The sequence below is a fragment of the Neophocaena asiaeorientalis genome, unplaced genomic scaffold (genome assembly GCF_003031525.2).
Source record: "Neophocaena asiaeorientalis asiaeorientalis breed wild unplaced genomic scaffold, Neophocaena_asiaeorientalis_V1.1 scaffold142, whole genome shotgun sequence".
In the NCBI taxonomy this organism is placed as follows: Eukaryota; Metazoa; Chordata; class Mammalia; order Artiodactyla; family Phocoenidae; genus Neophocaena; species Neophocaena asiaeorientalis.
In genome coordinates, this window is record NW_020174563.1 from 1969075 (window position 1) to 1983026 (window position 13952).

At 41.1% G+C, this 13952-nt stretch overlaps 1 protein-coding gene across 2 annotated transcripts in view; it reads right to left on the reverse strand.

The window, feature by feature from the left end:
• The window catches only part of TTC39C (tetratricopeptide repeat domain 39C), a 103223-nt gene that overhangs the window by 30937 nt on the left and 58334 nt on the right, over nt 1-13952 (reverse strand). For both annotated transcript variants that reach the window (XM_024757916.1, XM_024757915.1), the window contains exons 5-6: nt 9460-9814; nt 7446-7614 (exon numbers count right to left, since the gene is read on the reverse strand). In XM_024757916.1, coding sequence (XP_024613684.1) covers nt 7446-7614; nt 9460-9814 — 524 coding nt within the window. The remainder of the gene's footprint in view (nt 1-7445; nt 7615-9459; nt 9815-13952) is intronic.

The following is a 13952-nucleotide window of genomic DNA, read 5'->3' on the forward strand; positions in this document are numbered from 1 at the left end:
ATCAGCAAATAAAAGCTAAAAAAGAAGAGGGTTGAGAGAGAAGGCCTGAATTCTAGTTCCTCCTTAATCCAAAATAACTAAGTACACATGCACATACTTATTTTATCGGAACCCACGTTTACTATATATATGACAGGACAGATGCAGGTAAAAAAAATTATAAAGTAATGAGAGAAAGAGTGACATGACTAAATGAAGAGATATTCTCAGAAATGAATAAGAAATATTATAAATATCAACTAAGATTTCCCTATAGTATACAGAACCCGACAAACTGAAAGCTGAGTATATGTGAGAAACAAGTGGATAAAAATACTAAATAATATATATTTTAAAAGGCAACAGTGATGTATTTATTATATTTAAAACATAAAATCACAATTGTCAAAACCATGTAATATTCGTTTTAAAACATCTATAAAAGGTATAAAATAAAGATATTTCAAAAACAGATTGCATCTATCTTAAGGATTTAGTTCAATAACAGGAAGAGAAATACCCTTAAATTAATGTTACTATTCTTGAATCCAACAGGTATCAGAATTAAAACCATACCCATCTCCACACGCAAAGAGGTATGAGAATATAAGACTTCTTAAAACATCATTTTACAATCTGAACAAAATAGTCTATGTGTCCCAGTTTGAGAAGATAAATTTTATTTCTGAAAAAATGAAATCTACAGTACTTTCTATCACAGGGAAATACTGGGAAATCATAGGGAAACAACTGTTAAATATCCCAACAATGGGAAATATCAAATTAGTAACACAATGGAAATCTAAATAGTTTCCATACCAGTTATTTACAAAAACTATGTTAAAACATGCAAACATCAGATCTGTAAGCAAAAGTGCCTGAAGTCTAATATGTGTATATTAAAGATCACAAAACAACTTGAAACAAAACAGCTTAGAATTTAATTATTGCTGGGTTATTTTTATGAAGTTGCTTAACATCTTACAATAAAGTATTATGTATGTGTTTTAAAAAGAGAGGCCCCGCCTTGTCACCTGTAGCATGCAGAAGGACATGCCGTGACAACCCGGTTACTCACACGTGATTCAGCACTAATGTCACTGAGTAGCGGAATCGGTTTAGAGTATTACTGCCAAGGACATCTAACAATAGATCATGCATTTAACCCCTACCCTTAGGACCAGGGTTAACCTAGGCAAGGGAAAACTCATCCTCTTAGGCACATTTAGTGAGCTTAGGGATATAAATCAATGTTAACCTTCTACTTGCTTTTCAACCCAACAACTTGTAAAGATACAGTTAAAAGAAGAGCAAATGTATTTAACCTATTAGCAATTTGGGTTATCATCTCATTTCAGTGAACAGGGTCATTAAACCACACGGTATGGATTTATCACAATGGAAAGTGAAGACAAATATATCCTCCACCTCTCCTACACCATATTAAGCCAATCTCTTATTTTGTGTCCTTCTGAGAATAAATGGTAACCCTATTTTTCCTGGTGCCTGAAGTAATAAAGAGAACCACATAGGTCGGAAGAGGAAACTACAATTAACAAAACTTCAGGGAATTGTTTCTCTTCCTGCATTGCCTTTTTCCTGATCCTATAAATAACAACATTACCTCATGCTGGCAAATCATGCTGTTCAGATACAAGAGGCAGGCTTGCTCGTCAACAGATGCAGAGAAACGCTGCCACCCAACAGCTCTGATTAGTCAATATGCCCCCGAGATGGGTGCATGGGCACAGGCCTCCCTGGGTTTGGCATTTCTGTGCTGGCCCTTACTCTCCATGACCCCCGCAGGCCTCCTGCCTCTTGTCTCTGTCTGATAAACTAATCACCAAGGGGATCAACCTTCACCTTTCTGTCCCTGCCACAATCATGAACTAAGGAGCTAAAAAGCAACACAGACCTCCTGCTTACTGTGGGGAGCACCAATGAAAAATGTAATTTCATCAGTAAAAGTCCAGAGAGAAAGGACTACAGCCTGAAATGATGAGTGGGAGGAAGATCCAGAGCCAGAACACACGCACACTGGGGTCAAAGCGTAAGGGCCTTTCACACAGAACTGTGCAGGTAATAGAAACTAAGGAGATGGCTGGGACTTCCCGGGTGGCGCAGCGGTTAAGAATCCGCCGGCCAATGCAGGGGACAGGGGTCAAGCCCTGGTCCGGGAAGATCCCACATGCTGCGGAGCAACTAAGCCCGTGCACCACAACTACTGAGCCTGCAAGCCACAACTACTGAACGCCCGCACGCCTAGAGCCCGTGCTCCGCAACAAGAGAAGCCACTGCAATGAGAAGCCCGCGTACCAAAACAAAGAGTAGCCCCCGCTCACCGCAACTAAAGCCCGTGCCCAGCAATGAAGACCCAACGCAGCCAAAAATAAAAATAAATTTATTTTTTAAAAACTCACCTCAAAAAAAAAAAAAAAAAGAAAGTAAGGAGATGGAACACCAGGGTGACAAAGTAAAGGCCAACCATCAAAGCCATGCCTGCAGACATTATTCATGGGGAAAAGAAACCACATCCTATCACACATCCTGCTCAGAAGCAAGGACCGGGGGGAGAAGTACAAACCAGAGCAGACTGTGCAGTGAGAAAGTAGCATTTATCAGAGAGAACCAACAAGGCAGCTTTGAATACGAGGAAGATGGTATGAAAAGGCCACACACACACACACACACACACACACACGGTGAAGTTCACTAGGACTCCCTCAGTGTGGCCTCAAGGCCTTGTGCACACTCCCACTTGGTCCTCGTGAAGTAGGGCTTGTCTCCGCTGTAACTGAGGGGCTGTTACAGCACAGGGTCCACCAGGCTGAGCTCACGGAGCACAGGGGCTCAGCCTTCTCACCTCGCCACTCCAGCAATGAGCACACACCTCATCGATATCCAGGTTCTTTTTACTTCCTGTAAATTTATTTAATTCCTTTCTTTAGAGTCACACTTCTTTAGCCAGCCCATCAGAATTTCAATATCTGATTCGGTACCCTCCTTAGTAGGCCATCCTCTTACACCAAATGTCAAGACATTCTTGCACCATCTTCGTCTGTATCGGTAGTGGAAACAGGTTTAGGTGCCACCAAGAAAAGGAGACAGTCCTTGATAACCAGCTTCCTCTCTTAAAGAGACGCCGCCACTCACACTGATCAATGGACTTCCGGCCAACAGACTCATCTGTTCATTTGACAAACACACACTGAGGGCCAGGTCTTGTGCCGGGCCCACTTCTGCTCCTGAGAAGCAAATGTGTGGTTTTTTGATGCCACCATGCAGGATATTCAGAAAGTATGGGTCCAAGCTAGGAAGACAGTCTCAAAATAAGAGTTCCCAAAGTGCATAAAGTAACTTCATTAGAATATGTCCATCAACTGTCATTGTTGATCAATTGTCATTCAAATATTTGAGCGTTTAGAGACAGATAAGTAGACTAATATTAAAAATTAGTTTTATAACTAGTCACACCATACAAAGTATGTATACGAAACTATGTATACACACAAAACCAAGCATGTGTATCTGTATATTATATACTAAATAGACTGTTAAAGCGGGAGGAGAGGGGAGTTGTGCAAATCTGTGTTGTTTAGAGAAAAAAGAGGAGAGAATTAAAGTTTATTAAAATGTAGACTTGTCCCTAATACCTTTAAATAATCAAGAAAAATACTCATTAATCACTTGTATGTTAACAGACTACCACTACCACCACTACTGTAGGTTTAATGGGATGGAAATAAATATAAAATTCAAAATTATAATTATCAATTCATATTTTAAAATGGAGGTTGCTATATAACCCTTGGGTCAACTTCCTAACATCTGTGTGCATTATGGAAATTCAGGGAGAAGTAAACATGGGTACGGTACAGTAGCTGTAGCCCCTCTAGCTACACATACGCATCTTACCCATCACAAGCCTAGCTCTACTGACAACTCTCAACACCAAGACAAGTTCTTTCTCCTAAAAAAAGAGCAAATTTGGTAGCACTACTTCCCAGGCTTAAGCACTCAGTAAGAAAAACAACAACCATCGCACCAGTACCTGGATAGCGTTTATCACGTGCTAAGTACGGTGTGAACCCATTTATTCCTCACAGCAACATGCTAAGTCACATGGGAAAAGTCAACAGAGACAGGACAGGTAAGGAGGGTAAGACAAGAGGGTGGAGAGGGCCAAAGGTGGGGGTACTTCAGACACGCAGTGGGGAGAAGCAAAGGTGATAAAGAAAGAAAACTCTTCCTGCAGTCTGGCCAAGACTCCCGAAGAGCAGAGAAGCTTGGCGTCCTGAGATGCACAAGGATCCTGTGTACCACCGAAGGCACAGAACTTCACTGCTATGTCAAGTCAGGCCACAACACCGGGGAATAATGAAGACACGGCCACAAGGGTTATGCAAGTGGCAGGGGTGGACGTGTTAAAGACCACCCTCCCCTACGGATTCCAAACTGTCCCAAACAATGAAGGGCAAAGTATGTAAAAAGCTGTTGATGACACTGAAAGAGAAAGTGGGCACCTGCACATGATTCGAAAATAACAAGGAAAGTGAACACTAACCAGCCCGTGTTGAGCTAGTCACCCTGTATGAGGGCAAGTTTACATGAAAGCAGCTGTGCAAACAACTTCTTCAGTGACTCAGAATCTAAAAAGTTAAGTGTGTCATATGATGCACCTGTCAAAATTAGAGCCCCAGACCATGTTCCCTGGAGCCTGTCCATAAAAAGATCTCAAGGCGCCCTCTCTCTCACCTAAATGCTCACTGAAAAGAAAAAAGGTTTTCTGTAAACAAATTCGTCAACTAAGCCCTGTGTGTTTTCATAAACTGAGTTGGGAGCTTAGAGGCCTTATAAAAAGCCTCTGAAGACCCATGTCACAGCCTCTCTGAGCAATTCTTCATCAGCAAATGAAGGATGCCACCATCTGATACCTTCCTACATGCTCACCTGGGAAGATTAATGAAATGCCACTGTCCAGGCACCGTAATATCTCAAGTTAGCCCTAAAATTCTGTTATCCTCGAAGACTTTGGGAAGAGCCAAACAGAAACAACTGTCACACTTCACCTGACCCTCAGGCCACAGCTCACCCGTCAAGAGCAGTAACAGGTCTTTCAGTCTTTTTTTCTTAAAACCAAGTATCAGTTGGGTAAGCAAGCTGCTCCATGACAAAGGAGTTCTAACAACCACCACCGGCACTCAGATTCCAACGATCTACCATGAAAGAGACTGCACGTCTGCTGAGAGCTATCATGGTCACTGTGTACCTCCCCAAACCATGCTTATAAAAATCCTCTGATGGCGCTGTGGCTTCCTCATTTCTAGAATCATCCCAACGACAATGAATGACCCCTCACTGTTAGCATTCACTCTGTCCCTAATAGGGATGACTTGTGGACAAACTAAAATCATGCCAAATTGAGTTTCTGGAGAACACATAAGTTATTAATTTTGCTAAAAGTTAAGCATTTTTTAAAAAATATTTGTTTTTTTATTTATTTGGCTGCACCGGGTCTTAGTTGTGGCCTGCAGGATCTTTAGTTGCAGCATGCGGACTTCTTAGTTGTGGCATGCATGCGGGATCTAGTTCCTAGACCAGGGATCGAATCTGGGCCCCCTGCATTGGGAGCGCGGAGGCTTAGCCACTGGACCATTAGGGAAGTCCCAGCATTTTTGTTTTAAAATAAAAAATTAATGAAAATGGGAAGCATAATGAAATATAAATCCTGACTTTTACATTTCTATTTAACGGTTTCAAAACCCAATTTAGAGCATTCATTGATCAAGGGAGTGAGGGGAGAGACGTCTAGTACATGCCTGAAGCTCTGGCCTCATTGCTGTGTTGTACACAACTGTAAACGTCAGGCTCTCACCCCCACTAGGCAAACCTCCTTTGAACACTAAACCTAGTATCTTCGAGTTCAGAGTTATTCAGAATGTCAATTGCTTAAAGGAAAGGCATTACACATCTAAGAAAGCATTTACCCTGCACCCAACTTTCATTTCAGAAAAGGTCACTCAAGTGAGAAGGCGGAGCCAATTAAAATGTTCCTTTTACGGGGTTACTTCCTCCTGCACAAACCCAAGGGAGTAGAGAAACCTGAATAGCTTGAACACGCTGCCCTACGTGCAGGACCGTAACCCTGAGCTTGAAAGAAAAACACACTAACAGCAGACTGGATTGCACAGCAGACTGATCTACGTTTTTAAGAGAGCAAGAGAAAAAAAGAGCAATGTCACTGAAGGTACGTGAGCCTGAATGCAAAGAAAAGCAGTCTCAAAGTAATAAGGAAAATGACTTGGACATGGGTTTAAATCAGTCAGATCCTGGAGAGCTTTCTGTGCTGTGTTTCAGTTGTAAATTATTAGTACAATCTTTAAAATACAATTTCCATAAATAAAGGTAAGGCGTCCTCGGATTTAAGAAGGCACTTCACGAAGGAAAGAAATTATTGGGGAAGTAATATACTCTCCACTGCCAACAAAAAATTAGTGAACACGTCACCTCCTGTGCTCATGAAAGCATTCCTAGGCAAGAATCTTCCAAAGCACTTGTGGGTTTCTTCGACGGGTGTGCTGAGAATGCCTGGTTAACTGAGGGCAGAGGCTATTAAACCTCACACTGCTGCACCACTAGCTACTGGTGAGCCTGTGGGTGGCAGACTTCAGAACAGTCACCTCCTTTCATATGCATGATTAATTTCTTACAAAATTTTCGTTTTTCTTCAGATCCTCATGCCCTCAAGTAAGCAGACAGAAAAAAAAGAAATGCAAAGAGAAGCAGAACCCCCTCAAAGGCCAGGGCGTACTGCTTCTCTGAAATGAGACAGCCTGGCCTCACTTGCTGGGTGACCTCGGAGGTCACGTGAAGCCCGCTAAGATCCCTGTTTATCTTTCCTGTAAGATGCAAGGGGATGATTTTCTATCTCTGTCGCAGGCTTGTTCTGAGGATCAAATGGGATGGTGTGTGTGAAACCTCTGGCACAGGACCTAGACACATGCATGAAAAAGTAATACCGGCTACTACTATTTCAAAGCCTTTGCTGTCCTTGACATTTCGGGCAATAACTTGTGTATAAATCAACTGTCAGCCAGGATGAACATTTGGAAACAGATTATTAGTAATTCCAGAGACGGAAAAACAACGTATCTCATGTTCTTTAACTAAGACACTCCCAAGGGCTCCTGTGCCTTCAGCTCAGGGTGCAGCATCTCGTCTCATCAGCGCCAAGGAACCCCGGCCCTGCTTCGCCCACAGCTGCAGAACAGAAGGTAACTGACTAACACCCCGGGTTCCTGGAAGAGGCTCCCACAGCAATGATGCAACGCAAGGCACAAAAACAAGACGTTACTCGGCCCTATGACATTCGGGCTCCTTGTGATACTACCCCCCAACCCAAGTAAGAATTATAGATTCGATCAACAGAAGGCTTTATTTTTAAAAAGATGGGGAATGCACAGTACCTCTAATCGTTGTATGCGTCCCTTGAAAAACATAAAGAGGGAAGAATTTGGATAAGCAGCTTCTTTTTTGAGAAGAATTTCCTTCGCTTCATCCAGGCCTGCTTTGTTATCACTGCCATCCAGGGCAAAAAACGGGCGGACTACAGTATGATACCAGAGCAGCGCTAATCTAAAGGAAGAGGGAGAGAAACCGTGAGTGACGATGACTTTTCTTACAGTGTTGCCACTCTTTAAAAAAATTAAGTGTGTGCTCTTCCAATACACACCCCTTCCAAAAAGCTCACTAGGCAGTCTCTGAAGAAGTAAAATCAGCATCGCCCCCCATCTTAGTTTTATCAGTATTTGGAAAGCCACAACTTTAGAGCACAACATATCAATCAGCATACTCCCATCGGGTAAGAGAATAAGGTCACAGAAGCAAGTAGCTCTTCTGAGGCTTCTAGATGGATTGCTGACGGTATCATTTATGTAAATCTCTGAATTCTACACCTTACTCGTCAACGTGTAAATGAGAAACAGTAATTGGTTACCATGAATTTACTATCCCCTTAAAATTACTCTTTGCATTACTTTTTACAAAAGGAAAATGTTTTCGCATTTCGTGTTCACAAAAGTTAGAGTGTAAGCCTCAGACTGAATTTAAGTATAGGAACCACAGGCAAAATTGTACAAAATTGGGTTAAAATAAGTGAAAGGACCAGATGAAGGGCCCTTTCTCTAGCCACTGAGGCTGTTCAATTTGAAAACCAAACAAATAAGTAAGTTACTTAAAATTCTCCCACTTCAAATTTGTCCCTTTCAAAAAAAAAAAAAAAAAGCCACTTTAAACTAAGTAACAAAATAGATTCCCTGGGATCGGCTTTAACCAACCGACAAAAATGTTTAACCAACACAATATTTTTATGTAAATGTATGCTTCCAGCATGTGCATAAATTTGGTCCTCTTCTGGAGATCAGACTAATTTACATTATTATTAATTGAATTCATTCCTTTCTCAGAAAATATTATTAAAAAATACAAATTATCCTAAGTTACAAATCTGTTAAGTCAAATTAATAAAGGACCATTGTGTAATATAATGAGTTTGTGGAGGCATGAATATTTTTGCAATAAAAAATTAATGACCTTTTTAATAGCTACCAGCTGATCAAGAGTTAACATCCAAATTCCTCAATACTGACATAAGCAGAAATACAGCACACTAAGGTTCTCTGTGATACCAAAATCTTTGGAAAAATTCTGATAAGTGGTGTAATATCGAAGGACATCCAGTATTTGATAAAATTATTCTAACTGCAAATGGTAGTAGATATTTACCAGACTGAAAAAAAATCACATCATTTTTAACTGATGAGGAAATGGGTGAATCCTTGCTCTGGATGGTTATAATGGCTTCTTCACACTTTTTGGCTTAAATAATTATCATTTAAGTTTAGTCTGAACAACAATAACTCAATTTAGTTGAACACCACAAACTCTCCAAGCCACATATAAGAGACCAATGGACCAACCAGAATCATCAAGGAAAATTACCCAACATGAGGATATAAGAATAGAAATTTCAGGATCACCTAAGAGTCATGAAATGTATATCCCCTTAAGTCCAAAAAGCAGGATTATCAATCTCAGTGACTGGTCAGTGTCACAAAAACTTTATAAATCATGATCACTCTGCATGTTTAAGATACAGGACTCAACCAAAAAAAAATTTTTTAATTTAAAAAGAAAAGAAAGAAAATGGTCAAGACGGACTTTCCACAAAAATAAATAAGTGAATAAATAAAATAAAATACAGGACTCATGAGACTTAAGAACAGTGCTCTGGTCTCTAAAGTCAACTTATAAACACCACCAAAAACACGGTCCTTGACATTGCACTAAAAAACAGAAAGGCACGGCAGCATGTCAACCAACCAAGCATTTTACCTGAAGTTTCCTATAAAGGTTTTGATTGTCGTTCACTTACTTTCAACACTATATTATCTACCAAAGCATTGCAATATAGCTACTCACGTAGCTAAAGGGGCCTTCATGTCCTTACTTTCGCTTGCATACATCAGTGAAGAAAGCCCCTGTAGGCGGTCTCCAGGAAAACCCAGCAGGTTGATGATTTTGAGCAGGTTTGGGGGCACCATGGATATGCAAAGGTGAAAAAGGCCATATCCAAAGCTCACAGCACCTTTCAGTCTGTTTAGAGACTCCTCAGACACCCCTTCAGCCACAATGTGATTATCATTTGCAGCGTCAGAAGTCAAGGGCTCTTCCGTTAGCTTCTTCTGATACAGCTCCTGGAGGGCATTGATGTCCAAATAACATTTATTGTAAATCTTCCAGGCTTTCCTAAGGATCCACCCACCTTTTATATATGCTATAAAGAGAAGGGGAGAAAAGCAGGAAAAAATAAGTATTCAAAATAATTTTCCTACATTAATAATAAAGATATTGAAGAATGACCTGAAAAAACAAAATTTTAAAAAGTAAAAATTATTACCCATCATGAAACCTTCTGTTCTTCATATGGCTTAAATTCCTTACTTGTTGTCTGTTTCCCTTTACTAGCCTGGATGACCACTTGGCAAGAACCATGTATTATTTTGTTCATTGTATCAAGCCCCTCACGCTGAGGTGAGGGCATAGCATCTAATATCTGCTAAATGAATGAATGCAAGCATCATTTGAATCGGACTTTTTTCCCACGTATTCTGTGAAACCCTCTACCACATCCCTGAACTACCTGAACTATGGTGCTTTCCGGATAAAACTCTTAAATTTGCATACCTTGTGTTTCATCCCTCCTCAAGAGCAACTCCTAAATCTAAATTTGCTGCTAAATTTATACCCAAGCACCAAGCATGGCGACTTGCCAAAAATAAAACAAGCAAAACAAAACGATTAATATTTATCGGGTGAACAAATGTCCAGTTTATTAACAAAAATGTCATTAGCGTTAAATACAAAAATGCAAAGAATCCCCAATGCACCTCTATTCAATGCCTATTAGTGGCTTAACCGCACCTAGCGAGGCTGGGGGGCTTTATTTGGTGTGTATGACAATGGAGCTCCCCCACTGCCCAGCCTAGAGAGCTCCAGGGAAGGAGGGTGGCAAAGCAGAAGCTATTCACACCAGATTTTCACAGGGTGAAAATCTGTTGTTTTTAAAGCCACTTCCCTTTATTTCTGTTAGGCCAATTTTCTTAACATAGCCACCTTGAGAATGTGTGTCACAAAGGCAAAGGGAGAGATAAACCTGGGATTTACCCTGCTCCACGCCCCACTGGCCCCTCTCAGGTCTGAGTCCTGCCTCACCCTCTCCTGCGAACATCTTTCCCTTCTGATGAGGAAGGGAAGGGGGGGCGTCGATAGACCTGTGCTTGTCTGAGTGCATCACCACCACATATCTGGGGAAAAGGTCCTCCACAGGGAGTTTTCTGTAAAATAGTTCTCTAGTAACTATAGAGGAGAGCTTGTCCACTTGGCACCGTTACCAATAACGGTACTGATACTCTGACCTCAAAGCACAACAGAAGACAACAGGAACGGTGTACCAGGCTTCCAGGCCCTTTAGAACAGCAGGGAAAGAAGTGTTTTAATTTATTTTTCAATGACATAAAATATATAACATAAAATCTGATTTATAAAAGTCCAATCCCTGAATTGAAAGTGATCTAAGATTATATGGCACGTGCAGAAAAGAATTAACATAGCAGGCCTATTGCTCTCCTTTGAAAGGCCTGTTTACAATGTTGGCCCTTGGCTGGTATCTGGGAACTTGGATTTGGGAGGGGTCCCATCATTCCCAGAACCGGTAAGAGGAGCTCACTGTGCCTACAGTTTGTATGAACAATGTTTTATGTGGACACCTGCTTTCCTTCTGGAAGTTTGGGTATGCACCAGGCAGCGGGGTGCCTACATGGTCAGTCCCCAGTAAAAACTACAGATGCTGAGTAACTAACCAGCTTCCCCAGTTGGTTACATTTCACAGGTGTCGTTATAACTCACTGCCAGAAGGATCATGCGCATCCTATGTGGCTCTTCTGGGAGAGGACCCTGGGAAGCATGGGCCTGACTTTTCCTGGTCTTCGTCCCTGTGCCTCTTCCCTTTTCTAATTTTGCTTTGTATCCTTTCACTGCCACAAATCATAGCCATGAGTATGACTATCTTCTGAGTCCTCCTAATCACAGGTCTTGGGGACCCCTGATCCATTAACTCAAGCTACTGTCTTAATTAAAGTATCAATTTTCTGGCAAACAATGACCGTATCTCCTATGGGATCACAATTCAAAACACAACCATCCCACAAGTTCTGGGTGATGAATGTCCTGTAGTCTAAGTGCACTGCAAAGATTGCTACATGACAGGATGAAGAAGTAAAATAAACCAGTCTACAAAAGCTTTGCTGGTGGGGGGGGCGGTACTATGTGTATAATTTATTGTTATAAAAGTAATACATATCTGAAACAATTTATTTTTATTCAGTTCAATTTAACAAAAATATTTACTGTGCTAATATTACTTTTAGGCACTGTTCTAGGAGAATCAAAGAGAAATAAGACATAGATCCTGACTTTAAGAGGCTCAGTGACTTTTTCCCTCCTAAATGGAAGTATTGTGGGAAAAAGAGAGGTTTGAGAAAACCTAACCTTGACACTTCTTTGTATGCTAGCAAAGTGTTTAGGTGAATCCAACACACCCACAGACAAGAAAGGTGACTCTCACTTATGATCCAAAAAGCCAAAGATTGAATAGAAAAACAGAAAAAGACCAAGAAAAAGGAAACTAAAATATATAGTCCTGAGAACACAAAAGCAATTGAATCTAACTGAAAAGAAATAATAATTGGCTACAGATAAAAAATGAAATAAAAAGAGGAAAAGTAAAATTGCAAAACCCTAAAAATGTCAATGAGCTACTAAGTTCCTATCACGTGCCTAGGACTGTGCTTGGCGCCTGAGGGACACAAATGAACTATAAGACATACATCTCAGCCCTCCAAATGCCCAATAAAATTAGAAAATAAAAGTGAAAAAAATGTGTGTAACATAAGACTATATATGCATATGTTTATTTATATGGTCCACTGGGTCATACATAGAAAAACGAAAACAATGTTGAGATTATGATTGAATTGCCCTTTTATTTCCTTTTTGACAGTCAATTGTTTTCTATGTAATAAGCACATACATAAATTTAAAAGTGCAAAAGAAGTATTGCAGGATTTCAGTAGAAAACTTTACTCCCTCCTGTCCCTAAGCCTAACTGGAAAATTAGAGGGAAAAACTTAACTCCATTTTATCCTGTATTTTCCAGGCTACTGTCACTTTACTGAGGACGCACTTAGGGAAATGCAGCATTCCAGGGGAGAGCAACAGGAATGTAAGTATGAAGGGACAGATGGAAAGCTGTTCAGAGGCAGAGTGAATCAGGGGACAAGCTGGGCCAAGGATGGGTGCAGGGATGATGCACCCAGTGGTATCCAGCTAAGGGAAGGACGCCTGCTCAGGAGAAGCAGGGGCTCCCTAAAATTGGAGTTAAAGGGACTAGTGTTAGGGAAACAAGCTGTAGTAATCCAGATCTCAGGTGAAGAGTTACAGAAAAGAATGGCAGCAATGGAAGCAAACATAAAAATCCATTAATGCCGACGGTTTCGAACTCAATTAACAAAAGGAAAAGAAAACCAACATGGTAAAAACCCATTTTTACAGAATAAAAATGAAATTAATTCAACATCTTTAATTTCTTGCCTAAGATAAGAGCTTAGATGTTAACATTTATTTTAAAAGCACATGTTCAAGTCTACAGTAACAAGCTTTAAAGCCCTGAACTTGAGCCAGGTAAATAGAACTCAAAGTTTTGACTAATCGAAGATTAGAAACTGAGATGTGTACAAAGTTAGGACCTAGAGAGAAACAGATTTTGTTTTTACCACTTTTTAAGTTCAACTCTGCACTGAAACAGGTCCCAGGACTCGCCCAACTCCATGTCCAAATGCGGTGACCGAAACATCTGAGCTCAGCCAGACTGCGATGGGAGGAGCAGAGGCTGCGTGAGGACCGGGTGGAGAAGCTGCGCTCCGGGCCCACAGCACCGCGGCCCCAGTGGGAGGGACACTTGGTCAGCTGATGCCCAGCAACACGGCCAGGAGCAGCCTCTGCCCAACAAGCAGAGAAAACAGTTGAACGCTGGGTCCCCCAATCTGCACAGGCTCTCATAGGCTCCTCTGAAATGTCAGACATAAAACATTCAACCACCGTGACTGTGTCCCCAGAGGACTGCACAGAGAGCAGAAAACCACAGACCGTCCGCCCTCCCCTCTCAGGGGCAGCCTCAACCAGCCAGAGATGCAGGAGAGATGGGAAACCCTGTCCCCATAACGGGGGTGGGAGTCCTCCCCTAGAAAGGGCAAGAGTTGTCTGGAAAATGAAAATATCAAGTTCCACTAAATGGATCCTGGAATAAATTTTGTAAAATTTTTTTTTTTTTTTTTTTTTTTTTTTCAGGGTTTGTG